General features: G+C 40.7%; 1 protein-coding gene across 5 annotated transcripts in view; it reads left to right on the top strand.

Moving 5' to 3' along the window:
* Positions 1-1,674: 1,674 nt before the first annotated feature.
* The window catches only part of ZMAT3 (zinc finger matrin-type 3), a 40,353-nt gene continuing 14,467 nt past the window's right edge, over positions 1,675-27,560 (top strand). The window contains exons 1-5 of one of the 5 annotated variants that reach the window (XM_034999211.1): positions 1,675-4,460; positions 5,680-6,006; positions 23,416-23,535; positions 25,845-26,011; positions 26,133-26,233. In XM_034999211.1, the coding sequence (XP_034855102.1) occupies positions 5,737-6,006; positions 23,416-23,535; positions 25,845-26,011; positions 26,133-26,233 (658 nt within the window). In that variant the 5' untranslated portion in view covers positions 1,675-4,460; positions 5,680-5,736. Of the gene's footprint in view, positions 4,461-5,058; positions 5,265-5,679; positions 6,007-23,415; positions 23,536-25,844; positions 26,012-26,132; positions 26,234-27,560 lie in introns of those variants that run through there. The other 4 variants (XM_034999218.1, XM_034999239.1, XM_034999249.1 and 1 more) reach the window with 4 other exon arrangements.

The following is a 27,560-nucleotide window of genomic DNA, read 5'->3' as shown; positions in this document are numbered from 1 at the left end:
TTCTTTAAGTAACTATAATATGGAGCAATAAATATTAAGTATGTCATCAAGGTGTGCAGAGAAGTGCTATGGAGCTCATTGAAGAAGAGGCCTTGAAGGATAGGTAGGATTTAGAAATACAGGGATGGGGACAAAAAGTACTTTGCATTCAAGATACAGATAAGCTAAGTTACAGAGGCAGAAAAGTGAGTGCCATGGATGGGGCCTATCCATGAGTAAACGAGAAGATATGAATGACTCTATTTTGTTCATTATTAGGAGACTAGTAGGAGGGGCAGGTCAGAAAGGCTAGTAGAGGTCCAGTTGCAGTCCTAGCTAAAGAGTGTAGACTGTGACATGACTAAAGACTGTGCAGAAAAAGGGCTGGAAAGTGGATTTCAGCAGCATTTATTATAAAAACAATGTGTCCCTTTAAGGTATTGACACATAAAGTATGTATACATAGACGGTGAATCAATTCAGAAAAATTCTGTTTTCTACCTAGGCATGATAGATCACTCCCCAAATGGCCTGTGTACACTAGCTGTGTATGCATGATTCCTAAATAATCATTGTATTTATTAAGTCATTTCTGGAAAACAGTCCAATCTGGTTTGTTGGTGGTGGTACTGGACGGTGTGTTTCCGTCAAAGAAACAGCCTTAATTTCCTGCAGTAGTTGCCTAGTACTAGGGCACATCTTGCTGTACTTAGATCTCCTTGACATTTTAATTAATGATTAAAAAATAAGCACATGGCCATATGAATATACTTAATGGCACTGAACTATACACTTAAAATGGTGAAAACAGTAAATTTATGTATATTTTGCCCCCCCCCCCCCAGCAAATCTTCCTATGGAATAGTTTACAAATTAATAGAAGTTTAGAGCTGGAAATTCCTCAGTGCATCTCTCAATGCCAACCCTACAGGTGTCGAGGTCGACTAGGAGAAGATGTGACATTCTAGCATCAGCCAATCTCTTCCTGGTCTTTTCTGTCCTGCAGGTAAGGATCCAGGGGTCAGGAGAAAGTCTTCTCCATCTCTTGCCCACTGTAGTATAGGAGGCTGTGTGTGTGTGTGTGTGTGTGTGTACACACGTGCGCGCGCACACGCGCTCTTGTGTGATTGGAGACCACTTAACCGCAGTCACGCTTTTCTTTCTCCATCCTGGGAAGAGGTGCCGTTTAAAGGTTCTGTCACGGCACTTGAAAGGATCCTGGACAATTTGGCAGGACCTTACGCGGCAACCAGCGGACTGAAGGCGCGGCTGGAGTGAAGAAGGTTTGGATCTCAATGACAGGAGATGAAAGTTGCAAAAGCTCTACCCAAGCGTCTGCTCCGGATCAACTTTCCAGGGTGTACGTGGGGAACAGCTAGGTCTTAGGACCTGTCCGCTGGGTGGTGCACCCTCCTTCTGCCTTGTGCTTGTTTCCCATCCCGCCCCGGCGCCCCTGCGCTCCCGGTGCCCGCACCTGTCCGGCGCGCACCTGGCCTGTCAGGGACGCTGGAGCCACCCGCGCGGCCGCCGCCGACACTGTTGCCGCCGCCGCCGACACTTGCTGCCGCCGCCGCCGCCGCCGCCGCCGCCGCCGCCGCCGCCGTCGCCGCCGCCTGGCCTGCCCTGCCTGGCACATGCGCAGTGGCGACGCCGGGCCGGCGCCTTCAGTCTCCTCCTCCGCCGTCTCCCGGTTCCGCAGTCACTTCCTGCAGCTGTTTCCCTGTGGGTCCGGCCGGACTGACTTTTGACAGTCAGCCTTTAGCTGCGGCGGGGGCTTGGCGGGGGCCAGCCGGGAAAGTTGCGCCGAGGGAGGCGGAGTTGAGCCGGGCCGAGCCGGGCCGAGCCGGCGCGCGGGGCGGACGGCGGAGGGGTCCCCGGGTGGACGCGGCGCCCAGACTCCCGGCGCGTCCGGAGGGTTCCGGTGAGTGCGGGAGATCGCGAGCCTGGGGCATTTAGGACGAGCCGGGAGCGAAGGCGACTAGCGGTTCCTTTCGCGGGCGGGCTTCCCACCTGCCCCCCACGTGACAGACTTGCGCTGCTTCTATCTATCTGTTTGCTTTTGAGCTTTTCACGTGTACCGTTTGCATCATCTAGGCGTGCTGCTGCCCTGGCCCTCGCGCTCCGCCCGCCCGGTGGGAGACGGGGGCTTCCATCTTTCGTGATGGCATCCTTACGGGATTGAGGTGCGTGTGGGTGCGCGCTCGTGTGTGTGCAGGCACGTATTAGGAATGTAAGGTGTATGTGGGCGATGCTGAAGTGTCTGTAGCTTAGATTCAAATGTGTAAACGATTCCCTTGGATTAGGAACCGTCATAGCTGAGACTGGAAAACATTCGCCAATTCACCAAGGCCTCTTCTCCCCCAGATCCCTGCGTTCTTTTGAGTCTTCCTTACATGATACACCTTGCCTCAGCTGATTATTTTTCGTATTTCTCTCTCTCTCATTCCTTCCCGATGCGTTCTGATAACCTCTGAATAATGCTCACTGTTTTCCCCTCGTTTCCAGAATTCCCAATTACTGTACAGACTTCCCTAGTTTGCTGAGGTGCCAGTAACCTGTTCCTTTACACTGTTCTCTTTCCTCTGTAGATTTCTCCAAATGAGAAAGTGATTGTCTTTGATGCAGTATGTGAAGAGTAGGCCCCAGTCCAATCATGAAAACTATGCTATGATCATCCGTTTTCTTTAAACAGGGTACACCATGAAGCTTTGGCTGTCTTTTTTGTCTCATCAAAAACCCCTTCCAAACCAGGACATTCACCACCATAAATCCTTCATTTATGTCACTTCAAGCATCACATTGAATGGTTTTTAAGATCTGAGGAATATTTTATTTACATCAGCTATCGAGTTAGTTTCTTTTCATCTAATGCAGTAGTTGAATGGATCCTTGTAGTCGCCTATGCTTTGGGTCTCTCTCTATTCCACCATTCAGGCTTTCACTAAAGGCTTGGTTTTATTTCTTTTCGATTTAGCCAGTTTTTGTTTGCTAGCATAGTAAGACCTGATGTAGTTGTCATGCACAGAGCCTTTTTGGGAGTTACATTATCATTTCGATTGTTGAATATTACAAGAAATAACTTTGGAATATCTAGCTATTCTTTAAAAATTATAAAGATAAAATGTGATAATGGGTACGTCTGTACTGGGCAAGAATTTTTTTCTGTAATGGAGGGGATTTTATCACTTCTGGAAGGGGGCCTCTCGTACCTCTGGGCTTTGAGACTGGCCTTTATTTTGATGGAAACCTGTAGACCACACTGGGAGAGAGGCGTGCTGGAATTTCCTCAAGTGGGAGTGAGCTTTCATAAAACAAGTCCAGACATGTCTAGGCAATCGGTAGTATTTGATTTTGTTTATATTGTTAATTTCCTTTATACAGATGTTTCAACACCCTCCTCCATTTTCTCTTCTGAACTGGAAGCTTGTTTGTGGCAGTTTGGTATCAGTATGTCTCTGTACAGGTGGTATGTGTAGTCTTTTAATATTATGAATTATTATAATTAGGTAGTTAACTTTTTGAATAAGTGATTTTTGTCTCCTTAGTTTTCCTTTTTAAAATGTCCATGCCTGTCTTGGCTTGATTTAATTGAGAGGAACAATATGATTACAGAGAATCTGACTTTTTAAAGGTCCTCAGTCTGTATTGCTTTTCTTTATGTTACCAGAGATATGGACAGCATACCTCTGCTTAAGAATAAAAAATACTGTTCTTTTAAGTGTTATAATGAATGAGAAGTATCATTGAATATTATGACTAATTTTTGTACTTTGCCTTTAACTACTTTATTTTCCCATCACACTGATATCCTCTGCTTCCCCCAGACCCTGAATTTAGTATAAAAGTTGTTACTTGATTGCAGTTTCCATGTGTATACTTATTAATGTGGTAAAAGAGAGTTTTAACTTTTTAAAATTGTGGTTAATTTTAGTAAATGTATTATCGTCAGAAAATATACATATTTCTCTTGCAGATGGAAAATTTCAGCCGTTTAAAATAGCCATATTTTATTGACCAAGGAAAGAGGTTTTAATAGTATTGAGAGAGTGGAAGGAATTGTGTATTTTGGAATAGGGATTTTAATTTGGGTTAATTAGAATCACGGGAACTCAGAACGTGTACTGTGGTTCATTTTGAGATACTCAGGGCTAGAAGGCACCATCTGGGTGGGAGGCAGAAGAAATCATGTATAAAATCGAAGAGGTATTGGAACATATTGGATCTTTTCTGAGTGAAATGGAGTAACAGTTATTTAATAAAAGGGGGAAAGGAAATTGCTGAAAGACTGAGGGATTAGAATTAAATGGGGGCTTCTGACAGTGTGATCCATTACCTCAGAGGACATTTACTTGATACATTGTTTTATGCAGGTAATTTATGGCTAGAGGGAGAGAAGATACTCTGATTTTATAGCAGACTCATGAATATAGTTTAAGGCCATATGAGGTGGGGTCCTGAACTCAAAGGCCTACAGGAAGCAGGTAAGTAACACAAATACAGATAGCAGGCTAAGTGGGAAGCAGGTGGCCTGGAGAAGACAGACCTGGCTACTGGGGACAGTGCCTCTCCGCCCTATCTAGGTAATTGTCCATGTAGGACCATGTGTCAAATGTTGCCAGATCATCCTTTTATCAGGAGGAGCCATGAATCTCTTGATTTTAAAATGTTGATGACTAATTCAATTTAAAAAGTGAAAGCAAAACACAACACTCTATGTTCCAAACAGAGCACTCTGAGGCTGCATGTGGCCTACATGTTGCCTGTGGCTCTGCTGTGAGGAATCACTGGCTTACCTATTTAAATATTACTGGTTGATGGGGCGCCTGGGTGGCTCAGTCGTTAAGCATCTGCCTTCAGCTCAGGTCATGATCCCAGGGTCCTGGGATCGAGCGCTGCATCGAGCGCTGCATCGAGCCCCACGTCGAGCCCTGCATCCATCCCCACATCGAGCCCCCACATCGAATCCCCGCATCCGGCTCCCTGCTCAGCAGGAAGCCTGCTTCTCCCTCCCCCACTCCCCCGCTTGTGTTCCCTCTCTTGCTGTGTTTCTCTCTGTCAAATAAGTAAATAAAATCTTAAAAAAAATAAATATTACTGGTTGATGGGAAGGAACTCTTTTATTTACTTTTGTTACATAGTAACTGAGTTATTCCTAGGTTTCCTTGATATTTTAGCTAGCTCTAGAAGTGTTTTAAGGGTTCTGAGGCATGGAAGTCTTTATTTCGCTCTTTTTGATTCATCTGGATGGAGAGACTAGTTTGGATGGAAAGGAGACATTTGCTGAGGTTCGTAACTGGTGGTGTTTTTGTCTATGCATAATTATCATCGATTGTAGTTAAGTCTAGGTGTGCCTGAGGGAAGGGGTCTGGACTAGGTGACCTTTGATGTCCATTTCAGCCATGTGACTTGTAGATTTAATTAGCCATGGATGCAATGCTATTAATGTTCCTGGGTCAGAGGGGCCACAGTTGGAACTGTGCCAAGCAAAATAAAGCAAAATCTATAAAGCTGTTCTCTGTGGAAGAGCATAGTGTCAGCATGGATTAACAGATAGGGGAAGTCTCCTAGATGAGGCAAAAAGAAATCCAAAGGTGGTTTGGAGAAGTAGAAGAGGGGGTCAGGTGGTGTGTGGTCATTTACATATTGTATTGCTGAGGTCGCATTTTTAAGTGAGCATTTTTTTTTTTGCTGTTGATTCAGATTTGAAGACCTGAGTTCTCCTCACACATTGGATTATGCCCAAGACTTTCCTACCCAATGATCCTCTTGCAACACGCCGGGCTTCCTCTGCCTAAGCGGCCCTCATCCTCTCCTCCTATGTCAGTGGCCTCCCGGTCTACAGGAACCTTGCAGCTTCCGCCACAGAAGCCTTTTGGGCAGGAGGCTTCCTTGCCTCTGGCAGGGGAAGAAGAGTTACCGAAGGGAGGGGAGCAAGACTCTGCCCTGGAGGAGCTATGTAAGCCCCTGTACTGCAAACTCTGCAATGTCACCTTGAACTCCGCACAGCAGGCCCAGGCTCATTATCAGGTAAGGGGAGAAAAGAAGGCCAGGCATTTAGTGAGAGAACTTTTAGGGCTTTGCCCATTTCAGTCTTCTCTCCAGATATGACCAGTTGTGCCTGGAATAATCAAGATGGCTTAGTGAACAACTTAGACATTAGTTTGTTTGATTAAAAGCATAATGTTCCTACATTAAAAGAATGCATCACTTTTCACAGAATGAGGTCTCAACCTAACTGTGAGGCTTTTGATAGCTTACTAGTCGTCGTGGGCTAATAATGTACATCATCTATGTTTGTGTACAAACCTGTGATCCTAAGGTGAATAGTTTTTGAAACATGATGTACCAAACTCAATTCAGTGTCAAATTGTTTAGGAGAATTAGCCTTATGAATATTCTCTTCCAGCTAATACACTTTGCATTAGTTCAAGGTAATCTGTCTATGAACGTTATGCTTTTTCTCTTGGACCTCTGACTCTTCTTATATAACCTATTGCTGCTAAGGAAAACACAGGTATTTTTCTGTAGTTGGAATAAAATGACATTGGAATATTGAACCTTACCCTTCATAGGAAGCATACTCTGACCTGATAATCGTTTCTAAGATTTAAAGCTTTCACCTCCATGTAGAATATCTAGTGGGAAGGACAATTTTAAAGGGTGTTATTCCTAAGAACAAATAGAAAGCTAACCTTTGGCTAGAAAGAGAGAGTACAATATTTCTTTTTATTCTAGATTGCTCTCCGTATACAATTATATAGTTTCCTTTTTTTGGAGAAAGGGGACCTGAGAAGCAATTGAGGCCAAATGCCACTGAATGAAAGAATGTCTTCTGGGTCAGCATTGATTTGACTCTTTATTCTCTGCATGAATAGCTGCAATCATAAGACATACGGTAGAAAGATGACTTAACACAGGTATTTCTTCTATGGTGATGCTCTGTCTCTAACGTAAAGTTGTTATTTACTCTAGGTGGAAATCTGTTTCTGTTTTGTTTGGATCCTAAAGACTGATGATTGTGTCACTTTGGGATTGTACCTCAGAAATATTTTGAGGGTATATTGTTGTCCCTGGGATTGAGGGGAAGATATAATGTGTTGCTTCCCTGGAGTTCCCTTTATTTGGGTTTGTTTTGCCCTCAGGTGCAGAGCATTGAGTTAATTATAACTCAGATCCTGGCACATGTCTTCAGTGGTGCATAAAGGCGTCTTCTGGTTTTATTTTTACATTTTCCCACCTCCTTCAACCTCACTCTCATTCCCTCTGTGTATCAGTCTCCAAATCACAGTGGTTTGGTATAGGGTCTTCCTTTGCCTATTTTGCTGTTTGAGGGGAGCTGGTTAGGATGATGCTTCTCAAACCCAAGACACAGTGCTACCTTTCCTCTTCGTTTATTCCTGTGAAATATTCAGTGTTATAGCCTGACTCATTTTGAAAAATCAAGCTTGAGTTCTAAAGTTTTGATTTTTAGCTGTATAAAGCCCCTTGTAAGACATTAACTTGAGAGGAAACCCACCTTTTTGCCCTTTAAAGAAGAGTTGTTTACTTTTATGAGGTAAAACTCTTGGGCAATGTGTAATTTTAATATGTGTTACCTGTATCTCCTGCCTTTTTTTCCTCCTAATATCACTTTGTGTCTCTATAGACAGTGATGGATGCTTCTGGTTATGCGTGGAGAGGATTCAACTTGAGCAGGGTCATTGGATTATAAGGCTTAAACTAGATAAGAAACAGAATCTGCATTTATTTGGGTTTTTTTCTTTGATTCTACGTTTTCATGCGCACACGTGCGCTGTGAACTTTTTAGTTGACAAGATTAGTAATTAATTTCAGCTCTGTCCAAGATATGGTAAATATAGGAATTAGAAAATATGAGAATAGGGAAGTGAAATTTAGGTAAATGTCTCAATAATCAGAATTTTTTTTTTTTTTAAGATTTTTTATTTATTTGACAGAGAGAGACACAGCGAGAGAGGGAACACAAGCAGGGGGAGTGGGAGAGGGAGAAGCAGGCTTCCCGCCGAGCAGGGAGCCCGATGTGGGGCTCAATCCCAGAACCCTGGGATCATGACCTGAGCCAAAGGCAGACGCTTAACGACTGAGCCACCTAGGAGCCCCAATAATCAGAATTTTTAAGTGGAAAAGTTGGAGGAGAAGGACAGCCTGTCATCGTGGATAATTTAAGCAGCCAAAAACTAGGATAGAGTAAAGAAGAAGTTAGTGGGTATTAAGAAAGTAGAACCTAATGGAAAATTAAAAGTTTGGGTTTTTTTTCTAAGAGCTTGTTTCTAAGAGCTTAGAAGCAAAGATTTGAATGAAATCAATGTTATTCTTGAAGAGGGAGTTTTTTTTTTTTTTTTCTTTACAGAGAAACAAGCCAAAGCAGTTAGTATATGAAAGTATGGAGGGGCGCCTGGGTGGCTCAGTCGTTAAGTGTCTGCCTTCGGCTCAGGTCATGATCCCAGGGTCCTGGGATCGAGCCCTGCATCGGGCTCCTTGCTCGGTGGGAAGCCTGCTTCTCCCTCTCCCACTCCCCCTGCTTGTGTTCCCTCTCTCGCTGTGTCTCTCTCTGTCAAATAAGTAGAATCTTTAAAAAAAAAAAAAAGTATGGAACAATTTCACTGGGATAGTATAGAAGAAAGTTAACGTTAGAGGTAAAATCTGGATTCCAAGAAAGATATGGTCAAGATGAGAGAGTGTGGATCAAAGAGCAGATCAGAATAATAAACAATCAGAGCATGAACATAACTTAGAGGTGGGTGAAACCACCATAAGGGAAACATAGAAATATCAGCCCAAAAGATGCGGCAAAGGCGCCATTCACGGTATATAAATAGGCAGTGATTAAAAAAGGCTACTGAAGACAAGGGTAGGACCAGCGAGTAAGGCTTACCAAGAGCCAGGAATAGGTAGATTGGCAATGATTCTAAGTAGACTAATACAACAAAGTGGTAGATGAGATGATGGAAAGTTTTATTTCTGAAAACCTGCTTTATAATTTTTAATACAGAGTGATACCAAGACCACAAATTCACTATTTCAGTTATGTGTGAGATAAAGGGGGTCAGTGGTAGCCTGTTTATAAGCTAGAAACACATTTGTGTGAAGTGATAAATCACTGTTGATTACATTTCTCCGAACGGTTGAGGGAGTTGGTACCGTTGTTGAAATCGCAAAGTTTCAAATTGCCCATGGTATTGTAAACAACCTTCAGTCTGATGTGAGCAGTGTTATACTGGAGTCTAACTGTATCATATTCCAGAAATCCAGGACACACATTGGAAGCTGCTCAATAAATGCTTCCCTTTAAACTTACTACCTTCTTTCTCTGATGTCCTGCTGTTCCTAAGTTGGGGCTGCCTTAGTAGTGACCCATGTATATCTGTGGTCACCAAAGATTTAGTTTTATTCCCAGGACTTGTCACCCTGAATTGTTGTTTTGTTTTTAATGAGATTACTTATTTTTACAGTCTCAAAATTATGGCTCTAGTTATATCTTAAAATAAAACCTTTGGAAGAAAAAATCATGTCTTCATTTTATTAAAATCTGTCCACAGGCTTCAGGTTACTTAGGGCAAGCCTGGCATGCAGTAACACAACACTGTTTTAGCAGCATACATGCCCAGAGGAAGAACTACTTCAGATGGAAGGTCATTAACAGAAATAAAACAAGCAAAAAACAAAAATGGATAAATTTTGCTAGGGCATCCACAGTGTAAAATAACGTCAACCCATGTATCTGCTAATTTGTGTGTCCATTTGAAAAATAACTACTCAGTTATTCAAAGTACATTTCTAAAGTTTGTCATAAACATAGATTTCTGTTTGTAATACTTAGCAGCCAAATAGCAATGTACCATATTAATTAGATTAATTTGAAAGAGAGACAGAATGCAGGTTAAAAAAAATAGTTCTAGAGTTATGATGCTGATTGTAGTGATCTTAATTCATCATGCAGAGAATGCAATTGATGTTATCCCAAAATTTAGAATACTGATTTTAGCACTTATATTTTAACATTGGTCACTCAGATTTGGATGGCATGATCAGCAGCTCTAATCTCAGCTAATTTTATGTTTTCAGAATTCTCACACCTGGTTGTTTTCCAGATGAACTTGCAATGGACTGAGAATAGTCAAATGCACTTCATTAGGGAGCAGAAGTTCTCCATGATGCTGCTGGTAGCTGCATCTCGGCAGCTCTCTGCCTCCCCATCCCAGTGCCCCTACCTCGTTTCTTCTTAGTTCCAAAGAGTACATATCTCTTCTTCTGACAGGCTGATTCCTCACCCTGAGTGTGGATTTCATCACCTGTCATCACTTCTTTACCTCGATCAAATTAAAAACCTGCTCAAGTTTTTCTATGTAAATAAAAATAGCAACAGCCGCCTTCCCTTTGCTTTTAATCCCTCTCGTTGGCAACTTTTCTCCTCTCCTTAGAGTTCTGACAGGTATAATTGTCCTCTCCTGGTCTTCATTTCCCATCCATTCCCCAGCCACCACTGCATTCTGGTTTCATTCCAATATTCTACTGGGAGGGTCCTCTCCATGGTCTTCTATGACCTTACAGGCCAACTCTAGCTCTTTCTCACTCGACCTTTTGTAGCATTTGCCACTGGTAGCAGCTTCCTCAAAACATTTAAAGAAATTTTAACTCAGAACAATGCCTATGGGGGCGCCTGGGTGGCTCAGTCGTTAAGCATCTGCCTTCGGCTCAGGTCATGATCCCAGGGTCCCGGGATGGAGCCCCACATCAGGCTCCCTGCTCTGCGGGAAGCCTGCTTCTCCCTCTCCCACTCCCCCTGCTTGTGTTCCCTCTCTCACTCTGTCTCTCTCTGTCAAATAAATAAATAAATAAAATCTTAAAAAAAAAAACCAATGCCTATGAAACAAAGGGCGTATAATGAAAAGCGGTAATCACCTGTGCTCCCTTCCTCTTCCATCCCCACCTTTTCTTCTCCATTCTCCCTTCCACCTCTCATCTTGCCTTGGCTATAGTTTTCCTTTGACACTGTTAAGGTTGATCACATTTTTGTTTACTCAGTAGTCAAATTAAGTTTTCCATGCTCTATTTGTAGGTTGATTCTAATGGTTGGAAATTGACATTCAGCATTTGCATTGCTATAGGTGGGGAAATATTGTTCACTGAAGAGCTGTTTTCTTCTCTGTGTTTCCAATGTCATGATCCCATGCTACTCAAGAGAGATGTTCAAATGGATGACCCTTTTTTTTTTTTTTAAAGATTTTATTTATTTGACAGAGACACACTGAGAGAGGGAACACAAGCAGGGGGAGTGGGAGAGGGAGAAGCAGGCTTCCCACCAAGCAAGGAGCCCGATGTGGGGCTCCATCCGAGGACCCTGGGATCATGACCTGAGCTGAAGGCAGGTGCTTTACGACTGAGCCCCCCCCCGGAGCCCCTGGATGACCCTTTTTTTTTTTTTTTTAAATTTTTATTTATTTATTTGACAGAGAGAGTGAAAGAGCGCAAGTAGGGGGAGCAATAGAAGGAGAGGGAGAAACAGGCTCCCCGCCGAGCAGGAAGCCCGATGTGGGGCTCCATGCAGGGCTCCATTAGGGCTCAATCCCAGGACCCTGGGATCATGACCTGAGCTGAAGGCAGACGCTTAACCATCTGAGCCACCGGGTGCCCCAGGATGACCCTTTCTTGAATGCCACCAATTGCTCAAAATCATGCCCTTTTTGGTTTGTTTCATATGTGGATTGTAACTTAGAAATAACCTTTTGTTTTTCCTTGAGTTTCTGACAGTTTAAAAAACAGGGAGAAAGGGCTCCTGGGTGGCTCAGTTGGTTAAGCGACTGCTTTCGGCTCAGGTCATGATCCTGGAGTCCCTGGATCGAGTCCCGCATTGGGCTCCCTGCTCGGCAGGGACCCTGCTTCTCCCTCTGACCCTCCCCCCTCTCATGCACTCTCTCTCTCTCATTCTTTCTGTCTCAAATAAATAAATAAAATCTTTAAAAAAAACAGGGAGAAGAATCTTATGCATTTATAAGAAACAACTACTAGCTTCTTAATCTTTCTTTTTATTGCTTAAAATCCATTTCATTTATCTTCATTAAACCCACTGATTTCCTGTTCTAATTTGGGCTAGTTGTTTCATAACTGGATCATGACTTCATGGTGTAGCTTATTGTATATCCTAGAGTTTTTAATTGCTTTTCTTCTTTTTCCTTCTTTTTCTCTCATAATGTATCTTTATCATAACCTCATTCCCCCCTCCAAATTCTTACACTTTCCATTGTGTGGAATCCCTGCTTTATCCTAGATCCCCCCAACTTCCTGTTCCATTTGCAACTGATTGCCACCTGGGTTTGCTACACAGCTGTCAAATTTGGATTTCTCTTCATTGCCCTCTGGCTTGGGCTATAATTTTCTAAATATGCATGCTTTCTTTTTATTTTTCAATCTTGTTTTGTTGGAGTACATCTTCACATTACTTGAAGGAAGAAGAATTTTATTTTATTATTTTTTTTTAAAAGATTTTATTTATTTATTTGACCTAGAGAGATACAGCAAGAGAGGGAACACAAGCAGGGGGAGTAGGAGAAGGAGAAGCAGGCTTCCCGCTGAGCAGGGAGCCAATGTGGGGCTTGATCCCAGGACCCTGGGATCATGACCTGAGCCGAAGGCAGACGCTTAACGACTGAGCCACGCAGGCGCCCCGAAGGAAGAAGAATTTTAAATATAAATGTATGTTACAACACATCTCTGTCTTTTTTTTTTTAAAGATTTTATTTATTTATTTGAGAGAGAGAATGAGATAGAGAGAGAGAGCATGAGAGGGGGGAGGGTCAGAGGGAGAAGCAGACTCCCCGCCGAGCAGGGAGCCCGATGTGGGACTCGATGTGGGACTCGATCCCGGGACTCCAGGGTCATGACCTGAGCCGAAGGCAGTCGCTTAACCAACTGAGCCACCCAGGCGCCCCACATCTCTGTCTTTAAAATAAGCGAGAGAGTAATAAGAAATAAATTTTTCTGAGCCCTCGTATGTCTAAAAATGTGTGTATTATGTCTGCATATGTGACCATTCATTTTCTGGTTGAAAATTACTTTTCCTAAGAATATTAAAGGCTTACTTAATTGTGTGTGCATGTGTGTTTGCTTTTTTTTTTTTTTTTTTTTTAATCTAGTATTGCTGAAGAGAAATCTTACTCTGATTCTTATTCTTTTGTGGGTGACCTACTTTAATTTTGGGCTTCATTCCTCCTGGAAGCTCTTAGGCTCTCCTTTTGATCCTTGGTATCTGAAATTTTACAATGATAGCTGTGTTTAGTTGTGCATCTTTCTTTCGTTTGTCTTGGTCAGCACTGGTAATTCCTTTCAGTTTGAATATTCCTGTTTCTCTTGAGCTCTGGGGAGTTTTCTTTGATACTGTTTCCTTGATAATATTCTTCTCTGTATTTTCTCTTTTTTCCTGGTAATTCTATTAGCGCTAGCCTGGACTAGCTGGCTTGATTCTTTATATTGCTTATCTCTTCTCTCTTTTATCATTCCTTTATTCCTGAGAGGTGTTCTTTTTTTTTTAAATTTTATTATGTTATGTAAATCACCATACATTACATCATTAGTTTTTGATGTAGTGTTCCATGATTCATTGTTTGCTTATAACACCCAGTGCTCCATGCAGAGCGTGCCCTCCTTAATACCCATCACCAGGCTAACTCATCCCCCCACCCTCCTCCCCTCTAGAACCCTCAGTTTGTTTCTCAGAGTCCATAGTCTCTCATGGTTCGTCTCCCCTCTGATTCCCCCCCCTTCATTTTTCCCTTCCTATTATCTTCTTTCTTTCTTTCTTTTTTTTTTTTTTTAAAGATTTTATTTATTTGAGAGAGAGAGAATGAGAGAGAGCATGAGATGGAAGAGGGTCAGAGGGAGAAGCAGACCCCCCGCCGAGCAGGGAGCCCGATGCGGGACTCGATCCCGGGACTCCAGGATCATGACCTGAGCCGAAGGCAGTCGCTTAACCAACTGAGCCACCCAGGCGCCCCCTTTCTTTTTTTTTTTTAAAACATATAATGTATTATTTGTTCCTGAGAGGTATTCTTGAATTCTAACCCTCTATTGATTTTTTAAAAAATTTTGACATTTATGTCCTTAATTTTTAAGGGTTTTTTGTTTCTTATTATTCCCTTTGCTAGCATCTGTTTTATAGGCTATGAAATCGTGGACTTTGGGGTCAGGCTAGTCTTCACATTGTAGTCTTACTACTTACTAGATGTAGGTCATTGGAAGAAATATTTCCTAACTTCTCTGTGTCTCATGAAGAGGAATTTGATGGTGATACTAATGATACCTGCTCACTAGTGTGAATAAGACATTTAGAACAGTTCCTGGTATCTGAGATGGTCTCTACTACTGTTGGGTTTTCCTAGGGTGCAGTGGAACATGGTGGCATGGGCTCTGGAATGAGATTGTCCCCAGCTCTGCCATTTACTTGTGGCTTTGGGCAAGTTTTATTTTATTTTATTAACTTTTCAGTTTGAATAACATTTAACTTACGAACCAGTTCCAAAAGCATTACAAAAAATTCCTGCATGTACCTCATCCAGATTCCTGAAATGTTAATATTTACGTAACTGCCCTAGGGTTATCAAAATCAGGAAATTAACCCTGATAACAATAATATTATCTAATCTACAGACTACATTTCATCAGTTATCTAATGGTGTCCTTTTTTCTGGTTCCAGGATCTGATCCATGATGAAATTTTGCATGTGGCTGTTTTGTCTCCTTTAATTTGGACAGGTTTAGTTTTTCTTTGCTTTTTTTAAAATTTTTTATTGTTATGTTAATCACCATACATTACATCATTAGTTTTTGATGTAGTGTTCCATGATTCATTGTTTGTGTATAACACCCAGTGCTCCATGCAGAACGTGCCCTCTTTAATACCCATCACCAGGCTAACCCATCCCCCTCCCCCACTCCCCTCTAGAACCCTCAGTTTTTTTTTTTTTTTACAGTCTTGCAATTTTTGAAGAGTTGTTTTGTAGAATATCCCAATTTGGGTTTGATTGATGTTTTCTCATGATTGAATTCAGGTTATGTGTTTTGTTTTGTGTTTTTTTTTGGCAAGAATACCACAGAAGTGATGTTGTGTCTTTCCCAGTGCATCATATTAGGAAGGATGTGAATATTTTGCATCACTGGTACTATCTATTACTTTGGTCACTGGTTAAGATGGTGTCTGCTAGGGTTCTGCTTTGTAAAGTTACTGTTTTTCTTCTTGTGTTTAGTAAGTATCATGTGGGGAGATACTTTGAGACTATGTAAATATTTTATTTCTTATGGTGTTTTCATTCAGTAATTTTAGCATTCATTGATGATTCTTCCCTACAGTGATTATTACTATGGTGTCTGCCAAATGGTGATTTTTCTGTTTTAATTATTCTTTCTACATTTATTGGTTGGAATTTTACTTTAAGGAAGAACTTTCTGCTTTCATTCATTCATCATTCATTCAATCACCATGGATTATGGATTCTTGTTTTATTCTGGGATATAATCTATTACTATCATTATTTATCCTGATGTTTATTTTTTTCCAGATTTGACCAGTGTGAGCCCCTTCTGGTTGGTGCTTGTGTCCTTTTGACAGGTCCCTGTAATTTTTGTCATACTTCCTTAGTTCCTGAATACAAAAGATTCCAGGATTTTCTTGTATTTTCCCCAGGCCAGCCATTTCTTCAAGGAGCCAGGTTTCTTTTATTGGAGAATGGTATCTAAAATCTGAGTACAGGGTACACTTTTTGGTACTGGGATGTTATTGTTTCTAGATCTTCTCAGTGGTAGAGCTAGTAATATTTATCTATGTATACACACATTTATATTTATCTACATGCACATATGTTGAAAACTGAGTTCAGACTGGTACTTCCAATTTTAATTCAACACGACAGTGTTCATCCTAACCTTCCATCTTTTCTTTCTTTGGTAGGGAAAAACCTAGGCTTTCATAACCGCAACACACACACACACACACACACACACACACACACTTTCTCTTTCTCTCTCAGTATATATAGTTTGGAGTTTGATAAGTTATATCCCCATGAAAAGCAAACCTACTAACCAGGGGATAGCATTTGTGTATTGTTCTTTTTGTCTTTAGCATGATATATAGTCAAAATACTGTTTTACAAAGTTACTTAGGTTACAGAGTTGCTGCCTGCTAAGGTTCTTGTTTTGTCAAGTTACTATTTTTCTTTTTGTGTTTATAATGAGTATCATGGGGGAGATACTTCAAGACCAATAGTTTTTTTCCCCTCCTCTCCATTCAATATGGTTATATTATTCATTTTTCTATGTAGTTAGGTTTGTTTGTTTCTATTTGTATTTCATTTTGGGTCCTTCCCAATCCTTGTTGACTTTGATTCTTTTTCTAAGTTTGTGAAATGTTAAAATAGTTATAAAAGTTAGAACTATACAAAAAAGTATTTGTAGAAAAGTGCCACACCCTACCATCGCTTGTAGTCCATTCTAATTACCCTATTATTCATCTGTTTTTATTTTTTTTGAGAGAGAGCGAGTGTGTGAGAGTGGAGAGGAGCAGAGGGAGGAGGGAGGAGAGAGACTGTTAAGCAGGCTCCATACTCAGTGCAGAGCCTGACGAGGGGTTTGATCCCATGACCCCAAGATCATGACCTGAGCTGAAATCAAGTGTCAGACACTTAAACAACTGAGCCACCCAGGCATCCTTTTATACATTTTTAAATGATTTTACTAACCTGTTCAGTTATTTAATGTGTTACTATCTGGGTTTGTCAGTTTTTAATGGTATCCCAGCCAAATTGCCTATTGCAGATTCAGTGAACTTATTCTACCTTCTTCTTCCTTTTTCTGTCTCTCTTTTTGTTGCATTATTTCCAGTGTGTCATAACATGTAATATTTGAACATTAATCTTTCACCCTCATCTCCACCTTTAATTTAGTCTTTGACCTATAATTATATCTATAAAAATACTCACCATCAGCCTTTTTGCTGAAGTTTTCCCAGTCATTTCTTGGTTGGATGAAGCTCCAAAAGATTCCTCAAGCAGGACTTCTGAGTGCTGAATTCCTAGGGTTGTTTATTTTTAAAATGCTTTTCTATAGTCTTGACCCTTGATACAGGGATAGTTGGCAGTACATAAAATCCTTAGTTCACACTTCCGTTAAAGTTAAAAAAAAATACTTCTCAATTACTGCCTTGTTTTACATATTATGGATGCCATTCTAATTCTTATACATTTGTAAGTTATTTGATCTTTTTGCCTGGAGAGCTAGAAGTGTCATACCTTTTAAAAGATATACTTCAGGGGCGCCTGGGTGGCTCAGTTGGTTGAGCGACTGCCTTTGGCTCAGGTCATGATCCTGGAATCCCAGATCGAGTCCCGCATCGGGCTCCCTGCTCGGCAGGGAGTCTGCTTCTCCCTCTGACCCTCCCCCCTCTCATGTTCTCTCTCTCTCATTCTCTCTCTCAAATAAATAAATAAAAATCTTTAAAAAAAAAAAAAAAGATATACTTCAGATCCGATTGTTCGTATTAATTTTCCCAGATACCTGGTATGCCTTTTCAATATGTAGATTCAGGTCTTCACTTACTTTTGGACAATTTTCTTGGGTTATAGTTTCAAATATTAGTTCTGTTTGCTTTTTTTTTTTTTTTTTTTTGTCTTCAGGGACTCTGGTTTGACATAAAGTATTTCTTCTTTACCTGTTTCCTGTTTCCACTGCTTCCTCTATGACCCTTTAAATTTTTTTCTTTATATTGTTTTATTTTCGTGATTGCTTTTCTGTCTTTCTTCAGTACTTCTTACTACATTTTCATTTGCATCTATTCTCCTTTGGCATGTATTTACTTCTCATTTTTGGTATAATTCTCTTTTTTCTTTCCTGAGTTTAATTACCCTTTTTTTGTTTGTTTGTTTGTTTTTAAGATTTTATTTATTTGAGAGACAGGGAGAGTGAGAGTGAGAAGCAGACTCCCTGCTGAGCTGGGAGCCCGATGCGGGGCTCGATCCCAGGACCCTGAGATCATGACCTGAGCTGAAGGCAGACGCTTAACCGACTGAGCCACCCAGGCGCCCTTAATTACCCTTTTTTTTAACAAAAAAAATTCTTACCACTTTGGCCATTTTTCTTTGTACATTTTGGATTCCTGATTGAAGGTGATTTTTCATATTCCCAAATTCTTGTATGAATATATTTAATTCAATTTGGAATGTTGTCTTAATAGTTTTCTTCTGTTTCATGTGTTTTTTGGGGGTAGGTTTCACTTGCTGAGATATGTTGATTTTTTTGGTAATAATTTTGTATAGAATTGATTAGTTTTCATCTGTTCATTATGTGGATTTTGGGTGGTTTATGAGAGTCTTAATTCAGTGGCAATCTCTTTTATAACTGTAGTAAAGTTCACTTGTTCAATAATTTTTTGTTTTGTTTTGTTTTTTGGTTTTGTGGTGGTCAGGGGAGGGTTTGTATGTCCTCCAGTTTTTGTTGTTGTTTTTTTGCTCTTTTTTGTTTTGTAGGATGCTAGCTTTTCCTGTTTTGCTTTTTATCCCCCTTCACCTCCCAGTTGCCAAAAGGGGCCTCTTCCTTCTTTTTTTCTCTTTCTCCTCCAGAAGCCACTTTGGCACTTTAGGTCATGTGTACATTTAAGCCCCTGTCCAGCAGTCAGTGCTCTGCTCCACCAGATCATGGTTTAGTATTTACAGACGGGGTGGGTTTATTTTTCCTGGTAGTGGCTTGAAAGCAATTCTAGGCCTGCTGCTAGCTCCCTTCTCTCTTTCCTGCAGTTTTGGTCAGACTGCTCTCGCTTGCTGTGAATGCTTGTGGCAGGAGCATGAGCGATTGCTCACTGGAATTTGATGTTTTTCCCTTTTTTACTTATAATTATTTTGAAGTCTGGGCATTCTCTGGCTTCTGGTTCTGTGGAGGGAATGGCTTCTCTGTATTTTATTTGTTTTTCTTACTATCTTGCATTGTTTGTAGAGGGCAGATGGGGACACACAAACCCAGGCACCTGCTGCCGAGCTTGCTGGAAACTCTTGGGCGAGTTTTTAACTCTCCGAGTTTAGTTTCCTCATATGTAAAGTGGGGATAATAATTTTACCTACCTGATAGAGATTTCATGAAGATTGCACGAGATAGTATTTACGAAGTATTTAGAACACTGCCTGTCGTGTAAGTGCTCAAAGATTGTTAGTTGCCATTATTATCATTATGTTATAGATGTAATATTGGCTTGAAAACTGTGAATACTGCTTTGGAAATAAAATACTTGATACTATCTAAAGTTGACCCTTCCTGCAGTACTGTGTACCTGATCTTCTGCCTTTTCACAGACATGCTTTAGTGCCTGCACCATCTGTTCTTTGGTTCCTACTGACTTCTTCTGTTGTCATGCAAATGAGCCTAAGTAAAACCCATCTTTAAGACCAATCTTCCATTTACCCATTTCCCCCTTCTAACTCTCAAACCTATCTCTCTGCTCCCTGTCACAGAACTCTTCTAAAAAACAAACAAATAAATAAATAAGTAAATAGTTGCCTATACCTGTTCTTTCTACTTTCACATCTCCCATTGTCTCCCCAAGCCATTCTGTGTGACTTTTTAATCCCTAATACTCTAATGGTTCTAAGTTATTCTTGACCTCTCATTTTAAATCCAAGCATTACTTCTCTGTCCCGATGTTACTAACCCCTCAGTAGCATTCGACCTGGTGAACAACTCCTTTTTTTTTGTTAGTGTTGTTTTAAATTATTATGAAATACTTCAGACATAAAAAAGTACAAAAATAATATAATGAACATATATATTGCCATCTAGCTGAAAGAGTGAAAACTGTTCATTCAACTGAAGCCCCCAAGCATCCCTTCCCAATTGTATCCTTTCCTGTACTCCTAGATGTAGCTACTATACTGAATTGATATTTATTGTTCTGCTACTTCTTTTGCACTCTTGCTACATATGTGTTTTCTTATGTAATATGTGGTGGTTTTCATGTTTTTAAGTCCCATATTAAAAAAATTATTCTCACATATCTTTTTTTGCAACTTGTTCTTTTCATTTAGCATTTTGTTAGGAGAATCATTAATGTTGCCATGCCTGGCCCTGGAATGTTTATTTTCACTACTGTATAGTGTTCCATTGTATGAATAGACTATAATTTATGCATTATCCTATAGTGGATACTTCAGTTATTTTTTATTTTTTAAAGATTTGTTTATTTTAGAGACAGAGAGAGTTTGAGGGGGAGGGGCAAAGGGAGAGGGAGAAAGAGAGAGAGAGAGAGAAGTAGACTCCCTACTGAGCATGGAGCCTGATGCAGGGCTTGATCCCATGACCCTGAGATCATGACCTGGGCCGAAATCAAGAGTTGGACGCTTAACGGACTGAGCTACCCAGGTGCCTTGACACTTCAATTATTTTTACTTTTCAGTGTAAGTACTAGTCCTCCTAGGAGCATTCTTATAGATACCTCCTTGTATGTGAGTTTCTGTTTGGTGATACCTAGAAGTATAGTTCCTGGGTCATAATGTATCTAATTAGATTCTTCTTTTGAAACACCTTATTCTAGGCTTCCATCATACCCCCCACTTGTCCGGTTTTCATTTATTTGATAGGCCAGACATTCTCAATCTAATTTTCTGGATCCTCATTCTCTATATTATACTGTCCTGGGGCTTTGTCCTTAGCTGTCTTCTGTCTACCCAGCTCTAGCTTGATCTACCCTCATTTATCCCCCATGCTAATGCCAGGTTGATTTTTATCAAATGCAATCCAGTCATATAACTACTTTGCTTAAAGGCCTTCAGAGGCTCCATTCTGTTTCACCATTAAGCTCCCTAAGTATCTCGACTCCTACTCTTCTCCAAAGGATCCAGAAGACCATCTCTCCTTGTGGCTTCTCACCATAGCAGGCTGGACTTTTGATCATACTATTTTCTCTGTTCACAATTTTCTTTCCCCTTACTCCTTACCTTCCTGGTAAACTTTTGCTCATTTTAAAAGATGACTTGATTTTCTCCTTTTCAGGGAAGCTTTCTCTGACACATTTAGGCAGAAGTAAGAAATTCCTTCTCTCTGTTTTCCTGGCAGTTTATTCATTATCTCCATTATAATACTTGGTTCATTTACTCAACAAATCTTACTGATGGCCCACTGTATGCTAGAAAGTGTTCTAGATATCGGGGATAGAAGAGTAAACAAGACAGGTCCTTATTTTCAAGGGGTCTACATTCCAGAGAGTACAAAAGAGAAACAAACAAGTAAACAAACAATATTTTAGATTGTTCTAAGTTGCAGTAGGATCAACCAGACTGTGTGATAGAGAGCGTGTTGTGTAGAGTAGGGGAGAATGGCGGGACACTTCAGATTCAGAGAGATGCCATTTGAGTTAAGATCTGAAAGGTAAGAAGGAGCCAGCCAAGCAGAGATCTGAGAGAAGAAGCTTCTAGGCAAAAGGAACAGCAAGTACAAAGGGCCTGGAGCTAGAATGAGTTTTATGTCTCACAGTGTATATTCTGATCTCTAAAGTCTGAGATCAGAATAATAGCATGGTTGGGTTCCAGTAAGGTCCTCTTCCACACTGTAGACAGCCAACTTCTCCTTGGATCCTCACATGGCAGAATGAGGGAGAGGGAGCTCTTGGGCTTCTTTTTAGAAGGGCACTGATTACCCTCATGATATAATCCCCTCCCAAAGGCCCCATGTCCAGATACCATCACATTGGGATTAGATGTCCACATAGGAATTTTGGTGGGACACATTCAGTCTGTAACAGAGGTGGAGATAGATAATTTGGGAGTTACTAATTTGTCAATTATATTTTCATGCTATGAGACAGGGGAAAATAATGTAGATGGAGAAGAGAGCCAAGGGTGGAGCTTTGGATGTTGCAGGGTGAGAGAATGAGAAGTGGTGGGGTAAGAGGGCATCCTAGGAGACAATAGCAGGGAGTATCCATGGTGTTGTGCTGCCTAGAGTTAGAACACAGTGAAGCCACAGATGTGACCCCTGGAGGTCACTGCGACCATGGCAAGAGCACCTGTAGGGCATTCCAGTGATCAGAAGATAGAACTCATCTCCTTACTTTAATTAACTGCTTACATATCTGTCTTCTCCTCTTGAGTGTGTGCTAGTCCTTTTTATTTCTAGGGCTTAGCATATACTAGATGGTGGAAGAAAGTTTGCATACAGGTTTGAAGTTTACAGTGCAGTCTGAAGAGTAACATATTGTTTTACCCTCATTTAGAATGCTTTCAGACCACTGCCCCTTCCCGCAAGTTTCTGTCAGTTCAAGGAATATAATAATGTGAATAACTACTTAAAACGTGCTGAGAGAGGCAAGTGCATTTTAATGAGGTTCACAGTGCCTCCTGAAGCCATCCTGAAGTAACACCAAAGGGTCTTGCTTTGGATTCAGAGGGTCTGCCTGAGTCTCTGGCTCTATTACCTAGCCCAGCTGAAGGAAGGTGCCAGGGCAAGTCCTCCACACTCTGTGGATTGCAGCTCCTCAGCTGTCATATGTGGATAATATTATTATTATTATTTTTATTCATGAGAGACAGAGCGAGAGAGAAAGGCAGAGGGAGAAGCAGGCCCCCAAGGAGCAGGGAGCCCGATGCGGGACTCGATCCCAGGACCCTGAGATCATGACCTGAGCCGAAGGCAGACGCTTAACCATCTGAGCCACCCAGGCGCCCCAATATGTGGATAATATTAACAACTTCCTCTTACAGGAATTTTTTTGTGAGCAGCAAATGAGCTAATGCACACAAGAGCCCTTTGCAAGTAAAAAGATACTCTGTAAGTGCTATTTTTGTAAAAATAATTGGATTATCCATTTCATTACTGACTTATAAAATAGATTAGATCATAGTGTAATAAAATTCGTATTTAGGCAGTGGCATATGAATGGCAACAAGTTGGGGGAGGAAGTAGATCACTGGAAAGTGTGATACTTTTCCAGAAATATATAGGAAATTAACTTCTTTTGGCTTTGTTCTCTTATCTTTCCCAGATAAATCATTCTGTTAGAACCAAAGTGTAGACTCTTTTACTTTAAGATCTAGTGGGGTCTTTGCCCCAGTGTTGCGTATATCTGCAAGAATAAAATGTAGTTAATATTGCTTGGGCTTTTTTCCTCCATTTTTTCTATTTTTTAAAATGAATACGTGAACTTGAATTGACACTTTTTAGAAAAAGATTTTATTTATTTGTCAGAGAGAGAGAGAGAGAGAGTACAAGCATGGGGGAAGGGCAGGCAGAGGGAGAAGCAGGCTCCCCACTGAGCAGGGAGCCCGATGTGGGGGCTGGATCCCAGGACCCTGGGATCATGACCTGAGCTGAAGGCAGACGCTTAACGACTGAACCACCCAGGCGCGCGGCACATTTTTTTCATGTTGATTACTCATTTCATTTTACTTCTAGGGTAAAAATCATGGTAAGAAACTCCGAAATTACTATGCAGCTAACAGCTGTCCTCCTCCTGCCAGAATGAGCAATGTGGTAGAACCTGTGCCTACTGCAGCTGTTCCCGTCCCCCCGCAGGTGAGACACATGTATCAGGGTGGGAGTTGTCCTCTGCACACATGTTCATGGATGAAGTTTGTCATCCAAGGAGCCCATCAAGGTACAGTTGGGCAGATACTCCTGCAGGGTTCTACTTGGCACTTTTAACGCCTCAAACTGTAGTGCCAGGTTTAAAGCATGCCAACATCCGTGACCTTGAGATTTCTCATTGGCTTTGGTTGTGATGCATGAAATGAAGGAAGAAATATTGTTACGTGTGTCTTTTTCTTGGCATGTCTCAGAATTCTGGGTTAAAAGACCCTGAATGTCTAGGCTATGCCCTGAATGAAAAGAGCGGTTTTTCAACATTTATTTCTTTGTTGTAGTTAATCCCATTTAGTTTATATTTGCCTTCCAGCAAGGTCAGTTTTTTGAGATTGCCCCCTTTCTTACCTCTACGGAGAGAGACTGTATAAACTTTTTCTGGACTTCAATATAATGACACACACTTAGATCCAAGTTCCTTTCACTGTTTGGTAGATAAAGTACGTTTTTAGGCAAGATAATGCTGTACTTTAATAGCCTCTGAAATATGGATTGTATTCCTTAATCTGTCTTTGTCCATAGAACAGTATGTGGTCATAAATAATAACTCTAATTGAGTACTTACTATGCTGAGCACTCTGCTAAGCACTTTTCATACATTGCTTCATATAGGGCTGGGACTAAGGTGAGGTGAAGGATGCACTTGACTGAGGCACAAAATTTAAGAGGGAGCCAAAACACTCAGTAATGAAGATAAATATTTTAATGTAATATTTTAAAAATCAAATTAATATGAAAAAATCAGTGGTAAACAAAATGTCAAAAACTTAAAGCTGGGGTAAGTATTACTGATTTTCCTTTTGCTTCAGGTGGCAGTATGGCTTGGGATGGCACTGTGACTGATCCTGTCTTTATTTAAAATCTTGATATTTTGTTTACAATGATTTCTTGTGTTAGGTTTGATTTGTATAAATGGTCCATTAACATATTATTTATCTTGATTGCTGAGATTTTTGATGCACTCTTAAATTTCATGCCCATGGTAAATGCTTGCCTTGCCTCCTTCTAGTCCTGGGCCCTAAACTTCATTTCATGCTTCCAAGAGCTTAGAAGTATTGGCCTTATTACTTGGAGTGTAATTCATGGGCCAGCAGCATTTGTCTCACCTGGAAGTTTATTAGAAACTCAGAGAAGCTAAGAAACTTGTCCATGGTGTTACGCATTTTGTGAAATAGTGGAAGAATTTCTTTGACCTTGCACCTCTCCTCCTAACCACCAGGGTGTAAGTTTACTTTTCTGAACATCAGTTTTCCAGTCTTTAAAACGTGGATGGTAACACCAGCTGTTCCTCCATCCTCACGAATTTGTGGGGTAAATGAGAGAGGATAAAAACAGAATCAGAGAACAGGAAAATACCCAGACAGATCTTCAGGCTGAGCCGTTTTCAGGGCCCCGATTCCTGCTCTGGACAGGACAGCCGCTCCCAACTGTTTTCCCCAACCCCTTCCCTGAGCAAATAGCCTTTCCTAGCATAGTCCTTTGTGGTTTTTTGGAGACTGCTTTTCTGTCCCCCAGGAAGTCTTCCCATCCTGGTGAAACAGTGCTGTTTCCTTCAGCTGGTCCTGCTAGGATATGCTTTCAGACTCTTTATTATGTCTTTTATTCTCCTCTAGCCAAAATCTAGTTTGTCTTTTTTGTTAGCCCATCAATATTTATTGAGTATATACTATCTTCCAGGCCTGTGTTAGGTTTCTCTGAACTCGTTTCTCAGCCTGGATACAGTTGCCTGAATCTGCTGGTTATTTTTCCCTAGTTATATTATATCCACAGCTATTTTGTAGACTTTTTGGGGGACAGAGGCTCATTTGTAAATATATGTCTACATATCCCTTCTGCATTAGGTAGCAAGCCCTATAAACAGTAGGCATTCATTAAATTCTCGTTGATGGATTCTAGAAGGACTTTGCCTTTCTGGTAATGTGATTTTAGGCTTTCCCTATACTGCCCTGAATCTTCTGTGCTTCTTTAAAAAATATCTCTCCATGGAGATAGCAACAAGCCATTAACCGGTTTGGTACAAAGGTGATTGTAATACAAAACCATGATTGTCTCCCAGCCTTTTTTTCTTTTTCTCTTTGTTGTTTTTTTTCTGGAATGAATTACATCCTCTCCTTATAAAGCTGAGTGCTTGTGGTCATACTGTCACCTTTGGTTATCTTTCAACTCTTAGAAGGAATTTTGAGGGCAAGGAGGGCATAAGCTCCACATTTTTTTAACTTTGTCTCTTGTGTCTTTGATGTCAGATGGGCTCCTTTAAGCCGGGAGGCAGAGTGATCCTGGCCACAGAGAACGATTACTGTAAGCTCTGTGATGCCTCCTTTAGTTCTCCGGCTGTGGCTCAGGCTCACTATCAAGGGAAGAATCACGCCAAGAGGCTGCGGCTGGCGGAAGCTCAGAGTAACTCATTCTCGTAGGTATTGCCATTTTCTCTCAGGCCAAAGTGCTGTGTAAGACTGACCGTCTTTAGAGAAAAAGAGTCCAAAGGGATCCTTGTTTAGAAGTCTCACGCTTTTAAAATCTCTTTTCTCCAGGGAATCCTCAGAGGCCGGTCAGCGGCGGACCCGGAAAGAAGGGAATGAGTATAAGATGATGCCTAATAGGAGGAATATGTATACAGTACAGAATAATTCAGGTATCCTGTGGATTTCCATGTACCTTGGCTACATTCTGCAAATGGTCTTCTTTATTTTTATTTCCTTTAACGGTAATAGATAGCCCTGAGAATTTGGGGTTAGCTAATTGTTTTGTTCCATTTGTCTAGTGGCTTTTCAAGCTGGTGTTTATTTCAGGTCTTATTATTTATTTATTTATTTATTTTCGGTTTAGTATATTATTTGTTTTGATTTTAAATCATAGTTTATGTTTTAAGGTCTTTGATCATAGTCCCTTTATACTGCTTCTGATGTTTGCCAGCCGAGAAATGTAAAATTCATTATAAAAATGGGCTATTTGGTTTAAAGTTACACCATGTTAAGTCTCCATTTGTTGGGGAAAATAAAAAGATTGAGCAGTGGCTTTAAACTGAGGTAGTGAATCAGAATTACTGGGGGAGTTTTTACAAAATACACATGCCTGAACCATGACTTAGAGATTTTCAGTCAGTAAATTCGGAGTGGGACCCAGGCATATGTGTGTTTTGACAATGCTTGCTCAGTGATTCTGATATACATCTTCAGTTCAGAACTGCTGCGGTATAGGAATGTTTTCTGCATTTTCTGATTATCTCCAGTAGGGAGAGTTGAACTGAATAGTCCTTCATCCTCCCCCTGCCACAGCCTCCAACGCACACATACAGCAGCAGGGGTAACTCATGTGAACAGTAAGTCAAATGAAAAACAAAAAAGTTAATTGGAAAGGCAAGAGAAACATAGAAAAAGGGACTTATAGAAAGCATAATGTAATATGATTGATAAAAGTTGAAACATGTATCAGTGCTTATAATAAGTGTAAACTTATTTAAGTCCCAGTTAAAAGACAAAGATTATAAGATTGGATTAAAAAATTCAGCTGAGGGATGCCTGGGTGGCTCAGTTGGTTAAGCTTCTGCCTTTGGCTCAGGTCATGATCCAGGGTTCTGGGATCGAGTCCCACATCAGGCTCCTTGCTCAGCGGGAAGCCTGCTTCTCCTTCTCCCTCTGCTGCTCCCCCTGCTTGTGCTCTCTCTTTCTCTCTCTGACAAATGAATAAATAAAATCTTTAAAAAAAAGGTTCCACTTAGATGTAATGAACACTGGGTGTTACATAAGACTGATGAATCACTGAACTCTACCTCTAAAACTAATAATACTCTATATGTTAATTAATTGAATTTAAATTAAAAAATTTAAACGAAAAAATAAAAAAATAAAAAAATTAGCTAAATGAAGGAAGCTGAGACAGCTGTGTTAATATTAGATAAAATAAACTTCAGGACAGAGGGCAGTTTAGACTACATTTTCTGGCTGGAGTACAATTAAATG

Source organism: Mirounga leonina, unplaced genomic scaffold (assembly GCF_011800145.1).
Source record: "Mirounga leonina isolate KUSES-001 unplaced genomic scaffold, KU_Mleo_1.0 Mir_115, whole genome shotgun sequence".
Lineage (NCBI taxonomy): Eukaryota > Metazoa > Chordata > Mammalia > Carnivora > Phocidae > Mirounga > Mirounga leonina.
The sequence above is the reverse complement of the archived record's forward strand: the minus strand, read 5'-3'. Positions and strand labels throughout refer to the sequence as shown.